The sequence below is a fragment of the Narcine bancroftii genome, chromosome 5 (assembly GCF_036971445.1).
Source record: "Narcine bancroftii isolate sNarBan1 chromosome 5, sNarBan1.hap1, whole genome shotgun sequence".
Taxonomy (NCBI): Eukaryota; Metazoa; Chordata; class Chondrichthyes; order Torpediniformes; family Narcinidae; genus Narcine; species Narcine bancroftii.
In genome coordinates, this window is record NC_091473.1 from 108,116,817 (window position 1) to 108,137,994 (window position 21,178).

Consider the following 21,178-nt stretch of genomic DNA (forward strand, 5'->3'; position numbering starts at 1 on the left):
AAAACTGCAGCCAGATAATGCCATGCAAATTGGTGCGGAAATTGCATTGTTACTCAGTCATTTCAAATTTTGAGGTAACTTTTTTTTGGCTTTAATAGAGTTCCACCTATGATGCTCTTATTGGTGAGCTTCAACCTACAGTGTATTGTGAATTTTTTTTTTTTTTTGCAGGACCACTTTGGCCTTGCAGTGTATGCTGTTTCTTCACAAGTTAAACACTGAAAAGACCAAAGCTGGCATTTTAGTTGACAAATGCTTCATCCTTGCCAAAATTTTAGCCACACATCGGGTTGAATACATTGTTGGATCCTAGCTTCATTTTCCTTACCCTCAAAAAATACTTCTATCTCTATAATACTTAACATCCTAGACAAAGGAATAGATCATCTATTGTACTTTCAAAACCTTCACCCTTGACTTTGTTTCACACTTGATTATGCCACTGCTCTACATTTCATAAAGCTCAGCTGGTTTATTTTGATCATTGCTATATAAATCCCATTCCACACTGACCATTGCTTTAATTCTTGACATGTCGTCATCCTTGTTAATTCTCCAAGTTGTTCATCCTCCCTGTCTGTAACTTCATTCAACCCCACAACCCTCTGACTCTCTCTATGCAAACAATTTTGAATTCTGGGTGAAGCTACAATTGTTTTCATCTCAACATTGATTACTGTGCATTTGCTTCCAAGCCCTAATGCTCCAGTGTTTCCTCTCAAAAACCAAACTTGTCCAACATGCTCCTGCTTTGCAACTCCCCACAACAATGGTTAAATATTCTGCAATCCTGAATGTAAATCCCTAGCCTTAAGTTTAATAATTTCCTCAAATATCACTTGGGATATTAGTGTTACAAGAGGAGCTTAATACTGAGTGTACCTAAAAATTCTTAAGGATATTTTCTTTATTTCGCTCAGAGTGAATCAGAGTTCACAATTTATGCCACAGAGAACACAACATGCATGCCTTTTTGAATTATGGATTTCATGTAGCATTCTGCTTCCACAATCTGACATATTACTTATATTGGAAAATGATGAATAAATTCTATTGGAAAATTTGGTCGCATAAATGGGATACGAAAAATGTGTACTGGAAGTGTGGAGGTGGGAAATGACACAGTGGGAGTAATGTTTCTCTAGAGTATGGCAGTATCAGGGAGGGATTGTTTGTAATTTAGATCAGAAGTAGTTTAAATACCTTTTTAATAATAGAAATAAAGTGCATAAATTATAAAATTTAAAATAGGAAATTGAGGAAATTCTTCAAACACTAATCAGCTCTTGGAAAATATTTCCGGGAGTAGCAGTGGCGAAGGCACTGGAAGCATTCAAGAAGTGATAAACTGCAGCAATTGTGTTGTATTTCAAAATTTCTGCTCTACAATTATGAAGTGGTAATGCAAATAAAATAAATGGAACATATGAACCAGTTTGTGGTTCTGATTGAAAATATAGTAGAAAGGATTTTCTCAGGGTTAGGATAGTTGGATGAGAATGAAATGTAATTGTAGCAAGAAAGAATAAATACAAGTTACAAGGCAGGATAGATGATGATGGTAAATAAGAAAATAGTACGTTATCATATTTTCCCCTCTGACTACAACTTAGCTATAGGAGACTTACTATTTCTAAACAACATGAAGGCCATTTAAAACCTGCATTTGGAGAATCCTTTTGACATTCCAAATTCCATGCAAAAAGCAGGTTGATCGAGTACTTAAATAAAATTATTTTAAATTTAAATATTTTAATATAACTTGGCCAGAGACTGACTATTGGAACTGTTCACTCTTGTATGGGGATTGGTATGGCTGTGGGTATAGGGAGATGTGAAACAAATCATAATTTTTAAATAAGCAGTGGACCAGGGCATAATGATAAAGTGATTCCAGAGTATACCACTTTTTAAAAAAAATTTAATAATATTCCGGTGGATAGGATCACTATACCTGAAAGCAATTGTGTGCCAACAAAATATTAGACAACTTCAGCATATCTAAAAACTAATCACTAATTTTTGGTGTTTTAAGAAATGTCTGGGAACAATTAAGATCCTTCAGCAACTTTATTTCTCTCAATACTTTCAGCCAAGGATCATCGAGATGAGTGTTTTTATTGGGTCATTAAGAGACTCAGTGATACAGCTTCTTTTGAATGATGTTTGTTCCTCAGATTTTCACGCCCCACAGATTATGATGTTTTCAGCTCTTTATAATTGTACCTTACATCTAAGGATACATAATAAAATGAAATGTCCGTGTGAGCTGTGTAATAACAAAACAACCCTAAAATCTTGCATGTGTTAAGTTTAGCAGAAGGATATGGAGTGAACTCTTAGTTTTGCAAAAATCCACAATGAAGGTCTTCAAAAGTCCAAAGATGACCTAATTTTAATTTTTCCCCTTTGAAAAACTATTTTTATTACAAATCAATTTGAGTGGACCTCTCCTGAGTATTTTTGGTCAATCAACCATGAAGAAAAACTGAGAATTTATTCATCGAGTTTCTGCAGACCAGCTATGATTTAAATCATAGATTTAAGATGAATGCTTGAAAAAAAAACAAAGTTTAGTGGATGCTGATAATGACCAATCATTTGAGTAATTTGAAGGGTGCTGATAAAAGCATGGATTTATTAATCCCCTTCAGCTCATTTAAAATGATTTGAAATTGCAGTTAGTGCCAACAGGACATAATTTGAATATCCCAGACTTGTACAGTGACAAATCCATGCCCACTAGTACAGTACATCGTGTTTGGAGGTGCACCCTCCACACTTTCTGGTTCTCATGTGCTTCTGATGGCCAGTGTCACGGGCTGTTCCTTTCAAAGGTAGATGTTTCTGAGAATTCTCTGGGATGGTTGTCAGGCTTGCAGTTAAAGATAGTATGGTGAAGGACAGCAAGTGCCAATGACCATATCGTCAGATTGGGAATTTAATAACTGGAAGGTCAGAATGCTATCCAAAAGTCAAATTCCACCTCTGTTCTGAATGTCTTAAAATTAATTTTCATATTCACTGGATTAAATCAAAAGTTATTGCAGTTCAGGTTGTTGTCACAGTGAAATTGCAAAAATGGGCAGGCAAAAAAAAGACAAAGTGACTCAATTATCTTGTATGATAACATTTGCAAATGGCATTCTCAAACAAAAGGTGCTCACTGATGCACAAGATAACAGAGAAAACGTAGTTTTAGCTGCGGCGTAGCTCTACTACAAATAGCACCAAACAAAACCACTACCTTTTTAATTTGTATGAATAACCCCAGGGCTTCTTTTTCATGCTGGATACTGGCTACAGAACTCTAATTTCACTGTGCAGTTCAAATACATAGCACCTGTAGTTAAAAGATGGCTGTGGATGGCCCTGAGCTATCCATGAATGGAAGGTTTTGTTTATTTTTAATATGAATGTTATAGATTTCTGGAATCAGAGAGCATGTTTTAGGTAGAAAATAGAGAAGAATTTGTGGATATTTTTTCACCCAATGGGATGATTAAAATGTGGAATATATTGCTTGAAGCTGGTATTCCCACAACACTCTCACAACTAAGCACTTGAAATTGAAATGCCAATGCATACAAGGCTGAGTGCTTAATAAAAATGGCTACAGAAGGCTGAATGGCCTGTATCCTTGCTTTAGTACTAATTCAACAAATCAGCTGTGAAACAGTTGTTACCATGTGAAATTGAGACTGCTAATATTAGTGGTATGAATGAAAGTTGGGAAGAAATAACTATGTAATACAAAATTATTAAAAAGCTACAGTTTATTTTTAAAAGGCTTTTGGCACTATATACTTCTGTTCTGAACACAGCTGACCATCTTTAAACCATATTTTCTTTTTTTAAGAACCATATACAAAGTCTGAGGCAGCTAAAGTATGAATACAGAGAAAATAAATCCAGTTTTTTTTAAAAAGGCTTTTTACAGTTGCATCAGCAAACAAAAATGATTTTTCCCCACCTTCAAAAATGGGAGGCATTAAAATAGATGTGATCTGTATCATAAATCACATTGTGGTGCATTGCAACAAAAAACTATTAAAAATTACAATCAAGTTTGGTCTATATACACACATCATACAGTTTAAAAACAGTCTTAAAATAATTTTGTTCTTCCCCTTTCCAAATAAGGTCTGTAATTGTATATTGTGTGGAGTTCCACTTAAGTCATTTCTTTTGTTGAATGAAGTTCATCCGTCCTCTTCCTTGTTGCATGATTGGAAAATGCTGGTTACTGTGGATTGTAGAACCTGCCAAAGGAGACAGGTGGACATGTTTTACAGGTAAACTTGTTCTACTTTGAATGAATGATGACAAACTTAGTTTACAATTTACAAAATTAGCTGATGTCTCCTTATATGCGAGGTTTAGTTATCAAATTAATCAGAAGCATGAGCTAGCTTCTTTCTAGATTTCATGGCACTCAATGTTTCTATTCCTTGTATTCTAAACAGTCAACATGCACATGCAATAGCGTATGTGATTCCAAAGAAAATCTTGATCAATTGGAATGAGAGGAAGATTCAAACCAATGAGTTCAAAGATTATTTTCTCTGTAGCTCTAGGAATAACTTCTACAAAAAAAATCTTGGTACAGAAAACTAAGAGATCCCTGTGTTTATAATTTAATGTGAAAAATATTTGTTTTTTTTTGGTCTATTATAATCTGGGTGAAAGACTACTAAAATTCTAATGGTAATTACTTGGTTTCAAAATCTTTTATAATACTTTGGGGAATACATACAAGCTTAGAAGCAATATTCTTATATTTATCTGCCTTATCACTAAGCAATAGACCAGAATGGTTTGTTTTTATTTGGTACCTTGAGAATAGAAGGATTTGTTCTGCTGAGGATAGTTCGTATTTCCCTGCTGAATGAAGTTTTGAGGCATTCTGTAAGGCCACGTTGCTTGAAAATGAACAGGATGATGCTCCCAAGGTATGGGTGGAGGATTTAGTTTTGTAAATTGTCCCTGAAACCTTTGATCTATGTTTCCATGGGGGGGGAAAAAAAAGTCACATGTTTGTTTTAAGACATAATTGCCTAAAATGATTAAGCAACCTATAAAGTGCATTCTTTTGTCTCCTTTTCAAGCTGAGGGACATGTATTTTTTTCCTTTATTATTTCTTGTGAAATATTCTGTTTTAGCCTTGCAATAGGTAACATTAACATATTTTGTGGCAAGATGTATTTCATCAATAATAGTTGAAAACAAATGTTAGAGGTAAATATTATTAAATTCAAAAACACTACATGTTTTAATAACCCTTTTACCAGTAATCAGCTAAATGTTCTTATTGATGATTGTTTTATAAAATAAAGTTAACTCAGGATAATTTTACAAAAATGCATAATTATAAGCTCAATTACCCTCCAAAAACATCCTAAAATCATTAGTCACTTGTTTTTGTTTCTGTTGGCGCCACACTTTTAATCGTCATAATAATTGTTCAGATGGAATTTTTCTGTTGGCATTTTTTAAACCACATCGCATGATTGGTCATAATTTTTCTCTCAAATCAATAGGTCTTTTTAACATTTATTTTGTAATTTTATGATTTTCAAAATACTGCCCACAATAATCAATTTTGCAGGTGTATTTTGCTGTACTGGCTTTCTTTCATTTCCATACAAGATCATATGGAAAAAGTTGTAACTTTTCCCAACAGTATATATTGTTCGATCCTTCCCTCATTTCTTGAGCACAAACTCATGTCAATCTACAACTTTACATTGACATCAATATATGGAATGAATGGGAGAAGAGCCAGCTAATTCTGGAGGGTAATTATAGCATTCCAAAAGCTAAATCAGCACAGATTTGTCATCATAACATCTCTGTAATTGGGTGTTAATTATCAAGGCAGTGCCACCACAGATCATTAACATTGTTGCAAACCTCATTTATCATTTCAAATGATAATTTTGCTCCTCTGTCATTATGTATTTTAGCTCTATTATTTTAAATAAAACACATATACAGGTCGAATACCCCGTATCCGAAATTCCGAAAAGATCCAAAAACCAATTTTTTTTTTTAAGTGCTGACATGACATCATAAGTTGAAAAAAATTTTACCACTTGACTTGCCCATATGGGGCTTTGATGCTCTGTTAGCGCCAGTTTGGTACCTCAGTGCTCTGTGGAACAAAATAAAATCTTTGCTTCTGGCCGGGAAAATGCCAAATGGAGCTGGGTCCAAGTCTTCAGCAGCCGGCCACTCCATTCTCAACATCAGGTGCGGTGTTGTTCGCATCGAAGAAATCACCTCGGGCTCCCAGTCAGGAGCGGGACTACCAGCGGCAAAAGACAAAAACCATTGGCACTGCCATATGAAAAAGCCATCAAGGAGAATTTCTAGTGTTTGATGCTGCATTTATCTTCTTTTGTAAGCAGAGATCAATTTTTTTGTAAGTACATTATTTCATGTGAATTTTCCACTTGTGACGTCATGTTGGTGCTTAAAAAGCCTGCCTTGTTTGTTGTTTAACCGCTGATACAGGTATTCTGCTGATGTTATTGTGCTACTTAGTTCCATAGTTCCAAAAACTGGAAAAAAACCCAAAAAACATCTTGTCCCAAGTACTTCGGATACAGGATACTGTACCTGTACTATTAAAATGTTGAAAGAATTATATATGTAAAATTAATCATGTCCATTACAGCATATTAGAAGAATAAAAGCTACTTATTAATATAATGAGAAAAAGAAATATACCTGAAGCTCCCAGAGTGCCATTTCCCATTAGTGTGCTGCGAGTCATGTGATTGTGCCACTGTCCATCGTGAGGAGTGTTGGAGATACCCATAGGCCTGGGAGCAGGCTGAGCAAAGATGATACTAGGATCATTGAGATTCATACTGTTGGGATTAGCTGTGTTGCTGCCAGACCGCATTGGGAAAGGCATGTTATGATGGTTACCAGATGCACACTGAAGGACAGCAGGCCAATTGCTAGTCGGTATTTGTACCTGGTGGTGTGGTCTGTGTGACTGAATGGGGTTCAGGCTATGCAGATTGGAATACTGACCTGGATGACGCTGAGCGTATGGAAACAGGGGTAACTGAACCTGATGGGTTGGTTGAGCAAGTGTCTGTGGAAGTTTATTTTGAGAACCAGCCTGTTGAGTCTGTGGATGGGTAATAGAAACTGTTTGAGATGCATTTGGTGTTATTTGCTGATGCGCAGTTTGAGGAGAATAAGGAGGCCTCTGATGTGGTTCTGACTGAAAATTAGAAACAAAAAAGCAATGAGACCAACTATTGCTCAGGTAATGGTTTTCCAGTTTCTAACATTCTTTCACTAAACCATGTTTTAAGACGGAAGGAAATAATTTACAAAATATTGTGTGTGGGAAGGTAGGGTAAAGTGATAAGTTCCAAATGATTGATTTGATACACCATTTTCAAATATAAATAGGTCATTACAACTGCATGGCTGTAAATATAAAGATTTGGCTTAACTGTGGCATCTTAATTCTCATACAATTTGTTAAATTCATTTCATTTGCAACCAGGGATTACTCCAGGGCAGTAAGCTTTAAAAAATAATTTGGGGGAGAATAATTACATTTGCCAGTTTCAACATTCGAGTCTTCAAGGCTGGAGGAAACCCTGTGCAACTGCAAGAAGCAAAAACAAACGACTTACACTTTCTGAAGGCTGTCTGCTACGTTGTGAGTAATCCTGATGATGTTCTGAATGTGATACTGATGGCTGGGAAGTAGCTACTGTCTGTATAGTGGTCAGATTCCGTGTACCCTGAGGAACTTCAGGAAAAAATACAAACTCTCAAATGCCAAACAAATGTTTACTGAATAACATTACTGTTTTGAACTATTGCACTCATTTTTTTTTCTCTTTGCTTCTACATGTCACTCATGACTAGAAAATCCTTTTTGAAATATCTAAAATCTTCAAAGAAAGGAATGGATTGCCCTTCCTTTGTCAGGGGTGGCAAATGAAATATATTAATCTTGCTTTGGACAACTGGGGCTTGGATTACTCTTTTGGCTTTTCAGAAATATGAGGTCCCTTGGCACTTAGTAATCTGTAACACAGATTAGGGACTTGCCCTGAAAAGCAATTCAAACAAACCATTTCTCTACAAATGGTTCCAATGTGAGGCATCATTCTGCTATCCAATAATTGTTCCTAATTATGGCCCAACCCAAGTTGTTGAATAAACAAAGCAAAGGGGCATAAGATTTTAGATACCTGGTCCCAAATATCGAGGACTGTTATGACCAGGGGGAACTTGTAACACTTGAACAATAAAAAGTTTGGTATTGCTAACCTATTTAAGGGATAAACTGGTCCCGACAATGACTCTATTAAAATGTAGTGATGTGGAGACTGATTCGAAAGAGAAACACAAAATTTACTTCAACAATCTCTTATTTCAAATGGGAGCCCCAAAGGGGATACACAAGTCTAGACAGAGATGGTGAGACCGCACCTGGAGTACTGAGTCCAGTTCTGGTCTCCATATTTCAGGAAGGATATACTGGCTTTGGAGACGGTCCAGAGGAGGTTTACTAGGTTGATCCCTGGGATGAAGGGGTTGACATGATGAAAGATTAAATCATCTAGGATTGTATTCACTCGAGTTCAGAAGAATGAGAGGAGATCTTATAGAAACATAGGATTATGAAGGGTATGGATAGGATAGATGTAGAAAGGTTTTTTGAGCTGGCCGGGGAAACTAAAATGAGAGGACACAGTCTCAAGATTCGGGGGAGTAGATTTAGGAGAGAGATGAGGAAAAATAGTTTTTCCCAGAGAGTAGTGAATGTTTGGAATTCTCTAACCAGGGAAGTGGTTGAGGCTGCCTCTTTAAACATATTTAAAATTTGGTTAGATAAATTTTTACATGATAGAGGAATTAGGGGATATGGGGAGAAGGCAGGTAGGTGGGGTTAGGTCATAAATTAGATCAGCCATGATCGTATTGAATGGCGGAGCAGGCTCTATGGGCCATTTTTGGCCTACTCCTGTTCCTACCTCCTATGTTCCTATGGGAATCAGACTTAAATATAAGTATTGGTGATCAAAACAGGTCCGATTTTGTCGGGTCTATATGACAAATACAGTAAATGCAAGATATAGATTAGTGCAATATTATTTTTTGCACCAGTCACATCTCACACTGCAAAAATTAAATAAATTGAAATCAGACATTTTGGATCAATGCTTTAGGTGCAGTGAGGAGATAGGGGCTTTTTTGCATTCAACTTGGGCATGTTCCAAGGTAAGACCCTTTTGGTTGGATCTGGGGAAACTTAGAGCAAATTACAGGAATTCAATTTCCTGTATCAGAACCCAAGAACTATTCTTACTGGGGAATATTGCCAGTGTAAGACCTAAAATGAGGTTGTCTCAACATCAAACAATATTTGTCAAGAGCCAGAAAATGTATAGCAGTTAATTGGAAGTCTAATTCACATCTAGATATAGCCCATTGGAATGCGGAAATGCTTAGTTGTGTTCCCCTTGAGAAGATTACCTACAACCTAAGAAATAAGTATGACATGTTCTTACAAATATGGCAGCCATATCTACAAAACGTAGGTGCAAATTTTTAATTGTGCCCCCATGCTAATGTCCCCACGAGATCTAGGTAAACCATGAAAATGTGAAACTTATGGGGTAGACGATGGATCCCCGATAATCCCTCTATCTCTCTTTCTTTCCTTTTCTTTTACTGCATTTCTTTATTACCTTTCATGGGAGGGTGGGTGGGGGGGGGGTGGAGATTACAGTCACCATGTATCAAAGATTATTATTTTTACTCTATTCATTTTTTCTTTGTTGATTGCGTGTTTGGCTTTAAAAAGGTAAATAAAATATTTTAAAAAAAAAAGGAAAAAAGGAAATTGGTCAAGTAGTAGGAATTGGAGATCATCAGCATGGATATCAAACATGGATTTCTATTTCGATCTCAGCTAGTCATGTAATAGATATTGGGAAAGAAGACCATGTATCCAGGTTTACCAGCGACATAAAGAAAAATCGAATTGTAAAGCCTGTAGATGGAAGTACAGGTACACAATCCTTTATCCGCAACCCTTGGGGGACAGTGTGTTCCGAATTTAGAATTTTTCCAGATTTCAGAACAAAAGTCAGTTGCACCAGATTTAAGCCCACCTGATTTGTGCTGCCGTATCCACCTCCTTCCAGTCATGCTGCAGTCTCTCTCCCACTTGCCCTCCTGAGTCACGCTGCCATCTCTATCCTCCCCCCCGCCTGCCCGAGTCATGCTGTTGTCTCTCTCCACCCCGCCCGCCCGAGTCACGCTGCCGTCCCTCTCCTCCCTGCCCGCCTAAATCGCGCTGCTGTCTCTCTCCTCCCCACCTGCCCAAGTCGCGCTGCCGTCTCTCCCCCCCCACATCCGCCCAACCTAGTTGTGCTGCTGTCTCTCTCTCTCCCTCCGCTGTACCAGCACCAGGAAAAAAATGCCTGTTTTTGGAGCTTTCCAGATTTTAGATGTCTGGATAAAGGATTGTGTACCTGTTCAGTAAAACCAGTTATTGGATGGAGTTCAAGCAACCGGAAAAAAAAGACTTCAAGTAGGTTAAAAAAAACCAGTAATTTAAAATTGGTGCACCTCTTCATTAGTTCGCCAATTACACAACATTCAATCTCAAGCAACTGGAAAATTCACTTATCCAGCATCTACCAATTCCCATAGGTGCTGGATACCAGTGGTTTTACTGAATAACTTGGGTAGTTTACTCTGGAGCATCAGAGGCTGAAGAGAATCATAGATAAGGTAGACAGGCAGAATTTTTTTTCCCAGTGTAAAATGTCACATTACTAGAGGGCATGTTTTAAGATGATGGGGAGGTAAGTTTAAAGGTACTGTAATGTTCTATGGTGAAGTCTAGGACAGGTTTTTTTTTAACTTGGAGTAATAGATCCCTGGCTTGGCTGGCAGGGGTAATCATGGAAGCAGAGATACCATAGTAATATTTAAAAGGTTTTCAAATTGACGCATGATTATGCAGGGAATAAAGCAGCAGAGTTTCAGTTTAGAACCATAGAACACTACAGCTCAGAAACAGGCCCCTTTGGTCTTTCCAGTCTGTGGAGAACCACTGACTTACTCCAAATTCATAGCCCTTCATACCTCTCAGATCCATGTAACTGTCCAAATTCTTCTTAAATGTTAAAATTGAACCTGCATTCACCACCTCAGCTGGCAGTTTGTTCCACACTCCCACCACTCTCTATGTGAAGAAGATCCCCCTATACTTTTCCCCTTTCACTCTTAACCCAAGTCCTCTGGTTTGAAACTCACCTACCCTCAGTGGAAAAACCCCATCTACATTTACTCTGTCTATCCCGAATTTTAAATACCACTATCACATCTTCCCTCATTCTTCTACTCTCCAGGGCATAAAGTCCTAACCTGTTTAGGCTTTCCCTGTAACTCAGTTCCTGAAATCCAGGCAACATCCTAATAAATCTTCTTCGGTCTCTATCTCATTGATACCTTTCCTGTAGATAAGTGACCAATATTCCAAATTTGGCCTCACTAATGTCTTATACAACTTTACCATGACATCCCAACTCCTACACTTAATACTTTGATTTATGAAGGGCAGTATGCCAAAGGCTCTCTTTACAACCTTATCTATCTATGACACCACTTTCAGGGAATTAAGTATTTGTATTCCCAGATCCCTCTGTTCTACTGCACTTCCGAGTGCCCTACCATTTAGTGCGTATGTCCTTTCTTGGTTTGTCCTTCTAAAATGCAACACCTTGTAGCAGGCCGAGTGACCACGCGGGTGGACAGGCCAGATCGCTGCAACAGTCAGCCATCCCAAGCTGGCCCAGGCCCTCCTTCACTACCAAGAAGAAACCTGCGTTGACACCACTTGCGAGCTAAGGGAATCCCCCGCTTCCGTATGGCACACTGCCAGCAGAGGAGTGATGCAGTGACACACTGACGCCACTTCCGGAAGCCAGAGCATTCATCACCAGAAGTGGACGTTCCCCACAGGGCAAAGCAGTGAATTTAAATAATAGTCAGTTTTTGGTTCACCCTCGTACTGTGTGGACATCTCTTCATTTTGTAGCGCTACCGCAGCAGTCACTACAGTCGTGACCCCAACCGTTCCAACATCTTGGAACCCACATTGAACACTTCAGAATGCAAGAATCTGTTACTACTACTAGTCGCAACGGCTGAGACCAACGTGGTGGGCGTGCATTTACTGCCCTTCTGGGAAAACCAGCCCAGGAGCTGGCTAGTCCCAGTTCCACATCAGGGGAATCGTCTCCGAGGACGCCATGTCCTGGCACATCGTCTGTGCTCTGGATCCTGCCACCACTGCCAAAGTAAGCTCCTTTGTGGAGAACCCACTAATGGAGCGCAAGTACAAGCAGTTCCTCCTCGATTCCCTAGAATTCAGCCAGCACAAGTGCGGCATACAGATCTTAAACATGCAGGGCCTGGGTGACAGAAATCCCTCCAAGCTTATGCATGAGATGTAAGCCCTAGCGGATGGCCATACAGACGGTTTTCCTCTTTGAGGACCTATTCATCTTCAAGCTCCCGGTACACATTTCCTCAGTGGTTTCGGACATGGATTTCAGCTCCCCGCATCTGGTAGCCAAGAAGGGCAGACAGGCTCTTTCACACTCCACAGCAGAGCTCCCTCCACATGCAGCCTGTCGGCATTGCCATCACGACCAGCCTGCTGGAAACCCCAACAGTGGCTGTGGCACAGCAGCAATGTAACAGGCACACAGAGAAGCACAGTGAATTCTGTTTCTACTACCGCCAATGGGGCCAGAATGCCCAGCGGTGCACTACTCCATGCTCAGATCTAATATGACGAAGGGAGACGGACAAGCCAGTTGCCGATGGTGGCCTCGGCATTTGGCGCTCTGAAAGGCCTACTCTACCTCAGAGATCAATGTACAAAGAGGGACTTCCTAGTCGACATGGGTGCAGAAATCAGCCTCATCCCGCCGACGTATTTCGAGGCCAGACACAAGCCCAAGGGCCTCCTCCTGCAAGCAGCTAATGGATCCTCCATCCCGAGCTATGGGACCTGTCTGGTTACCATCCACGTAGCAGACACAGTCTTCCAATGGGAGTGCACAATCACGGCTGTGGGCTAGGCACTACTCGGAGCGGACCTCCTAAGGGCACACAAACTGCTGTTTAGTGAATGCTACCATGTTCCAGTCTTTCCCCCTCACCCTGCAGCAAAGTTCCTTCCTGCCATTAGGGATCCATGCCCTGGACCGAGATGAGTACGCCCACCTACTGGCCAGGTTCCCAGCCTTACCGGCCCCAAACTTCCATGACTCTAACCCACCACATGGCTTGGAGCACCACATCGAGACCGCTGGGCCCCTAGAGCACGCACGGGTCCAGCATCTCCCACAAGAAAAGCTCCAACAAGCCAAGGCCAAGTTCACTGCCATGGAGGAGCTGGGGATCATCCGCCGTTCAAACAGCCCATGGGCCTCCCCACTCCACATGGTGCTGAAGATCTCCGGCAGTTGGCACCCATGCAGTGACTAAACGAGGTGACAGTCCAAGACAGAAACCCCATCTCACGTGTCCTGGACTTCGATACAACGCTGCCGAGTTTTCTCCAAGGTGGATCTCGTCAAAGGATAGCACCAGATTCCGGTACACCCCAGCAATGTTCCGAAAACAGAAATCATCACACCCTCCAGCCTTTTTGAGTTCCTGCGGATGCCCTTCAGACTAAAAAACACAGCCCAGATGTTCCAGTGATTAATAGACATGGTTGGCAGGGACCTCGATTTCATCTTCATCTATTTCGACAACATCCTCATTGCCAGCCCTGAGGCCAGCACTCACAGGACGCATCTGACCCTCCTGTTTGACAGACTGCTGCAGTTCGGCTTAGAGACAATAGACTTTTTGGGATACCGCATCACCCTAGAGAGAGCCACGCCACACCAACGAGGTAGAGGCCATTCAAAATTTCCCCAAGCCGAGGATGATCAAAGTCCTGCAGGAGTTCCTGGGGATGGTTAACTTCTATCATTGCTTCCTACCGGAAGCAGCCATCCTCATGCAGCCTCTGTTCAACCTCGTCAAGCTCAGTGACAAGATGTTCCAGTGGACACCGGATACCACAGAAGCCTTCCACGCCACAAAAATGGCACTGGCAAGGGCCATGGTGCTTGTGCACCCAAACGACCTCCCCCTGGCCCTTACAACTGATGCGTTAGACAGAGAAGTGTGTGCAGTGCTAAAGCAATGGGTGAGCAAGCACTAACGCTCGCTCCCTTGCTTTCTTCAATAAGCATCTTCGAACGCTAGAGCTAAAATACAGTGCATTTGACCATGAATGTTGGCACTGTTACTGGCGATATGGCATTTCCGATACAATGCTAGAGGGAAGGGTTTTCACCACCTACACGGACCAAAAACCACTAACCTACAGCCTCGGCAAGGTCTCAGACTCATGGTCAATGAGACAATGGCACCTCTCCTCCATCTCAAAGTATACCACAGACATTCACCACGTCACAGGCAAGCCCAATGTCGTGGCTGACGCACTGTCCAACCGAAGTTCGCCGCAAATTCAGAAGGGCTCAACATTGGTTAGCTCACCAAGGACCAGATATGAGGACGCTGACGTGCAGGCCTACCAGACAGCCATCACCAGCATGAAGATCAGCAATTTCTGTCCCTCACCAGGAGGTCTGTCCCTGCAGTGCAATGTCTCCACTGGTTTTCCCAGACCTATCCTAACTGTGACCTGGCGACGGCAGGTTTTCCATCAGATCCACAGCCTATCCCACTCCTCCATAAGGTCCACGGTCCGCCTGCTGGCCGACAAGGTTCATGTGGCATGTCCTCTGCCGAGATGTGACCTGGTGGGCCTGAACCTGCTTACAGTGCCAGTGTGCCAAGGGACACCAGCACATGAAAGCTCTACTCCAGACTTTTGAGCCAGCGCAACGCCGGTTTACGCATGTTCGTCGGCCCACTCCCCATGAGCTAGGGAATGTGGTACTTGTTAATGACAATTGACCATTTTACCCGCTGGCCAGAGGCAATACATACCTGTGTGTGACACGGAGACGTGTGCCAGGGCTTTCCTATCCACCTGGATCACACGCTTCGGAGCCCTGACCCACATCACCTTGGACCGAAGGGCACAGTTCATGTCCTCGCTCTGGTCCAACCTGACTAAATTCTGTGGCAGTTTCCACTGCCACCTAGAGCCCAGCTGTATGGCCCGAACTGGGTGGATGAGCACCCATGGGTACTCCTAGGCATTCGCACAGCACTGGAGGACCTGCCAGCCTCATCCATAGAGATGGTGTACAGTTTCCCACTCTCACCATTCCCGGGGACATCCATTTCAACCCCAACCCCCGGCCCACAGCCCAGCACCTTAGACGTCCTCCAGAGATTGAGGGTGCAAGCGGGTGAACAGCCCCCTCTCCCCGCCACCATCTTGATATAGCTCGCCGCCCAGCCACGTCCCCACAGACCTACAGTCAACCCGCTACATTTTCGTAAGGCGAGATCATCAAGGAACACCCCTACAGAGCTCATACGAAGTCCTGTTCAAGGTACTATGGAGAGATGGTGTCATGTTTACACTAGACATTGGTGGCCGACTGGACAGATTCACAGTCGACCACCTCAAAGCCGCACATCTGGCACAGGACCCCAGGTCAGATGCAGAGGCCGACCGCCCAGAGGCTGCAAGTTAAACCGCTCGGGGGCAGTGGCGATTTGGGGGTGGGGGTGTGATGTAGCAAGCCGAGTAACCGTGCGGGTGGACGGGCTGAATCACAACAGTCGGCCATCCCAAGATGGCACGGGCCCTCCTTCACTACCAAGAAGCCGCCCACAGTTGACGCCATGTGTGAGCTAAGGGAACCCACTGCTACCATGTGGCGCACCGCTGGCTGAGGAGTGTCACAGCGACGTGCTGATGTCACTTCTGGAAGCCGGCATTCCCCACAGGGCCAGATGGATTATTCAAATAATAAGGTCAGTTTTTGGTTCACCCTTGTACTGTGTGGATATCTCTTCATTTTGTAGCGCTGGAATTTAATGCAAACTAGTGCAGGTTAAATTCCATCTGCCTTTTTTCAGCCCATTTTCCACTGGTCAAGATCCCTCTGCAACCTTAAAAACCTTCATCGCTGACCACAACATTTCCAATCTTTGTGTCATCTGCAAACTTGTTGATCCAATTTACTACATTATCATCCAGATCATCGATACTGATGACAAACAACAATGGTTCCAGAATTGATCCCTGAGGCACACCACTAGTCACAGGCTTTCTGTTTGAGAAACAATCATCTACCACTACCCTCTGGTTTCTCCCGTCCAGTTATTGTTGAATTCAGTTCACTACTTCACCATGAATATCTAGTGCCTGAACCTTCCTGACTAACCTCCTATGTGGGACCTTGTGAAAGGCCTTATTAAAGTCCATGTAAATATCCACAGCATTTCCTTCGTCAACTTTCCTAGTAACTTCCTTGAATAACTCTCTAAGATCGGTTAAATACGACCTACTACGTACAAAGCCACGTTGACTATCCCTAATCAGTCCCTGGCTATCAAAATACTGGTATATCTAGTATCTTAGAAGATGTTCCAATAGCTAACCTACTACTGACATCAGGCTCACTGGCTTGCAATTTCCAGTACAAGTATTCCTGGACTTACAATCTAGTGACTTACAACCATCTGTACATACGACAGAAAAAAACAAATACCGTATATACTCGTGTAATCATCAAATTTTTGGACCATTTTTTTCAGGCCAAAGTGGGGTTAGGAAATTGACTTTTAGACTTTTGACTTCATAAGTACAGGTATAATATCTGCTTCTTTCAAGGCTTCGGGAACTGGGATGGCTGCAGGTGGTAAGTTCTTATTTGGGGCATCAGTGATCCACTTGTGTGGGAGGCCGGGGTGTCGGCGGTTCAGATGCATGAGAGGCTGGGCATCGGGAGCTCGGATGCGCAGGCGGAGTGAGTATTTGTGGTCGCATGTTAGCATGCACAGTTAGCCAGTGCAAGGATCTGCGGTCGGGAGCTCAGATGGGCGGGTGGTTAGGGTGAGACTGGCCTTGGTGGTTGCTGTGTTGTATTTCTGACTTGCATCCATTTCAAGATACGACTGGTCACTCAGAATGGAACCCGGTCGTAAGTTGAGGATTACCTGTATTTCTTTTGGAACCTTTATTAAACAACAGAATGACCTGAGCTACCCTCCAATCCTCCATTACCACATCCAAGGCAAAGGACATTTTAAACATTTCTGCAAGTGATCCTGCCATTTCTACGCTAGCCTTCCTCAAAGTTCAAGGGAATATCTTGTCAGGCCCTGTGATTTATCCACACCTATTTGCTTTAAGACAGCAAGCACTTCCTCTTCTTTAATCTGTATAGATTCCACGACCTCACTGCTTGTTTTCCTTACTTCCCATGACTCTGTGCCTGTTTCCTGAGTAAATACTGGTGAAAAATAAAACATTTAAGATCTCCCCTATCTCTTTTGGCTCCAGACAAAGCCGACCACTCTAACTTAAAAGGGATTAATTTTGTCCCTTACGATCCTTTTGCTCTTAATATATCTGTAGAAAGCTTCACATTTCTGCCAAAGCAACTTTATGTCTTCTTTCAGCTTCCCTAATTTATTTCTTGACGTTTTTCTTGCTTTTTGTATACTCCTCAAGTATCTCATTAGCTTCATGTTGCTTATACCTGCTTTACACCCTCTCTTCTTCTGAACCAGATCCCCAATATTCCTCAAAAACCAAGGTTCCCTCTGCTTGCTAACTTTGCCTTTAATCCTGACTGGAACACACAAACTCTGTACTCTCAAAATTTCACCTTTGAAAGTCCTCCACTTACCTCACACATCCTTGCCCAAAAACAACTTATCCCAATCCACACATTTAAGATCCTTTTTCATTTCCTAAAAATTAGCCTTTCTCCATTTTAGAATCTCAACCCGAAGCCCAAACCTTGCCCTTCTCCATAATTAACTTGAAACTAATGGCATAATGATCACTGGAACCAAAATGTTCCCCTGCACATATTTTTGTCGCCTGTCTTGTCTCGTTCCCTAAAATGAGATCCACTATTGCATACTCTCTAATTGGTAGCTCTATATATTGATTTAGTAAGCTTTCCTGAACACATGTGACAAACTCCAAGCCATTCAGCCCTTTTACAATATGGGACTCCCAGTAAATAAGTGGAAAATTAAAATCGCCTACTATCACAATCTTGTTTCCTGCAGCTGTCTACTATCTCTCTACAGATCTGCTCCTCCAATTCTTGTTGACTATTGGGCAGCCTATAATACAACCCTTTGAGTGTGGTCATACCTTTCCTGTTCCTCAACTCCACCCATAATAGCCTCAGTAGACGAGCCCTCTGATCTGTCCTGCCTAACCATAGTTGTGATATTTTCCCCGATGAGCAATGCCACTCCTCCCTCTTTCAATCCCCTCATTCTATAGTATCTAAAGCCTGGAATGTTGAACTGCCAGATCTGCCCTTCCTGCAACTAAGTTTCACTATTGGTCACAATGTCATAATTCCATGTGCCAATACTCTCTCTAAGCTCGTCTGCCTTTCCTACTCCTTGCATTGAAATAGATGCACCTTAGAACATTTCCACCATGTACAACCCATTGACTTCTAATGGTGCATTAAATTTTCACACCATCTTTTCCTTCCTCCACACCTCTGTCTGCTCTGGCACTCTGGTTCCCACCCCACAGCAAATCTAGTTTAAATCCACTGGAGCAGTACTAGCAAACCTTCCTGCAAGGGTTTTTGTCCTCCTTCAGTTTAGATGCAAGTGGTCCCATTGTTACAGGTCCCACCTTCTCTGGAGGAGAGCCCAATGATTCAGAACCTGATGCCCTCCCTCCTGCACCAGGTCTTTAGCCACATGTTAAGCTGCATTATCCTCCTATTTCTAACCTCACTAGAACATGGCAAGGTTAGCAATCCTGTTTGCTGATTAGTTTTAAGGGGATGGTGGTGTTGAATGCCAAACTGTAATCAATAAACTGTAATCCTGTTGTATCCATTTTATCTGTCCAAGTGTTCCAGAGTTTTGTGTCGAGCCGGTGAGATTTCATCTGCTGAAGACCTGTTACTATGGAAGCAAACTGGAACGGATCCATGTCGTGGCTCTGATATGATGTGCTTCAATACAAGCTTCTCAAAATATTTTATCACTGTGCATGTGAGGGCCACTGGTCAGTTGTCTTGGGCATCGATACTATTAAGGCCTGTTTGAAACAGGTTAGTACCATGCCCTGACAGTGTGAGATATTGAAGATATCTGTGAATACATTGGCCAGTTGGACAGCTCAGGTTTTCACTACTTGGGCAAGTACTCCGAACAAACCAGATGTTCTCCTTAGATTCACTCTCCTGAAGGCAGCCTGCATGTCATCTTCAGATACTGACAGCAGTGGATCATCATTGATCTTATTTGAGAGTGAAGCTTTGCTGTCTCCTATTGCACTGGGTTTAGTAGGTTAAATTATTTTAGACCCTGCCAAAGCTGTCAGGTATCCTTTGTAGTTTCTATCCTCGTCTGGAATCTCTACTTTCCCCATGAAATAACTTTCCATTGGTTGTCCCTACTCCTGTGTGGTATTCAGGATCTCCGGACTTAAATGCCTATGATCTGGCTCTCAGCAGGTTCCTATTTCATTATTCATCCAGAGCTTCTGGTTGTGGAAAATCCTGAATGATTTGGTTTATAAATGGATCAAATCATATCAGCAGAAACACGAGCTCTTTAAAGCATTACACCCTGGAAAGGGTAAATGCCGTGGAGTGCAGCTTAGACCTAACAAAATATCTGGACTCCAAAATATTAAATTAGATAATCTCCTTGGAATTAAGATTAATAGTAGTATTATGGGTTACTGAAGATAATTAACATACGGTGTCTCACAAGGATAAACACTGGGACTGCTGCTATTTATGGAATTAATGTGAATGATAGCTATATATTGATAGATATTATGAGTAGATAATTGTTGGAGAGCACAGAGCTCAGACTTTCAAGGATCAATCAGGAAACTCTTCTCAACACAAAGGCTGATAGAAGGACACATTTCTGCAAAAGCAACTGATGTTAAATCCAAAATTTATAACTTTTTGTCAATCCTTATTAAGTATATTAAGCATAGGAGAGTATAGAGTTAATTTGTAGATCAGCCATGATCTCAAAACAATAGAACAAGCCTAAAGGGCTAATGGCTAATGCTGCTCCTATTTCTGCTATCCCATCCCACTGATATGGAAGTTAATTTATGCTAAAGCTGAACAAAGTAATAAAAGCTATTTCTTCCCCACATGTTCAGTCACAAATACATCACATAATGAGCTATGAGCAGACCCGGATGTTCTGTTCTTGGACTGTAATGGTAGTTATGTAATTAGAGTAGTTAAAAGTAAAATTGTTGGCATTGAGAACATCATGGTGAAAATTTACTTCTCTTTTGACTACTCTATGATGTTGAATAGGTAAGAGTCAACACAGCATGGAAACAGTCGTCTCATCTACCACATCTATATTCATTTCACACTAATTTCATAGCTCGGTAGTGCAGAGAGTGAAGAGCCCAAGTTCACCAGACTCCACTTAAGAAGTGACACACATCTCCTCACTTGTCAGGAAGGCACAATAGTGATTACACTTTATCAGGATGAATATAAAATAAATTTGTTTGCAGATGATGTTTTGTTTTATCTAACAGATCCTTTACATTCTTTGCATCATCTTAAAATTAGATTAAAAGAGTATGAAGAAGCACCTGGTTATAAAATTAATTGGAATAAAAGTGAAATTATGCCCTTAATAAATGGAGATTATGCACAAATGAGTAATTGGATTTAGATGGCTGGATGCTGGGATAAAATATTTAGGTATCCATGTGGAACCGCAGTTAAAAAAATTTAAACTAAGTTATTTACCATTATTAAAGAAAATAAGAGATGATTTGGAAAAATGGAATACGTTAGCTATTACTTTAATAGATAGAGTAAATTGTGTTAAGATTAATGTATTTCCTAGAATACAATATTTCTTTGAATCAATTCTAATTTTGATTCTTCAAAAATTTTTAAAGAAATTCCTGTGAAGACT

General features: G+C 41.3%; 1 protein-coding gene across 19 annotated transcripts in view; it reads right to left on the reverse strand.

Moving 5' to 3' along the window:
• Window positions 1-3,758: 3,758 nt before the first annotated feature.
• LOC138763842 (terminal uridylyltransferase 4-like) overlaps window positions 3,759-21,178 on the reverse strand; it is a 113,662-nt gene continuing 96,242 nt past the window's right edge. For 16 of the 19 annotated variants that reach the window (XM_069938688.1, XM_069938678.1, XM_069938685.1 and 13 more), the window contains 4 exons: window positions 7,666-7,784; window positions 6,734-7,241; window positions 4,836-5,000; window positions 3,759-4,262 (listed from right to left, as the gene is read on the reverse strand). In XM_069938688.1, coding sequence (XP_069794789.1) covers window positions 4,180-4,262; window positions 4,836-5,000; window positions 6,734-7,241; window positions 7,666-7,784 — 875 coding nt within the window. In that variant the 3' untranslated portion in view covers window positions 3,759-4,179. Of the gene's footprint in view, window positions 4,263-4,835; window positions 5,001-6,733; window positions 7,242-7,665; window positions 7,785-21,178 lie in introns of those variants that run through there. The other 3 variants (XM_069938691.1, XM_069938694.1, XM_069938695.1) reach the window with 3 other exon arrangements.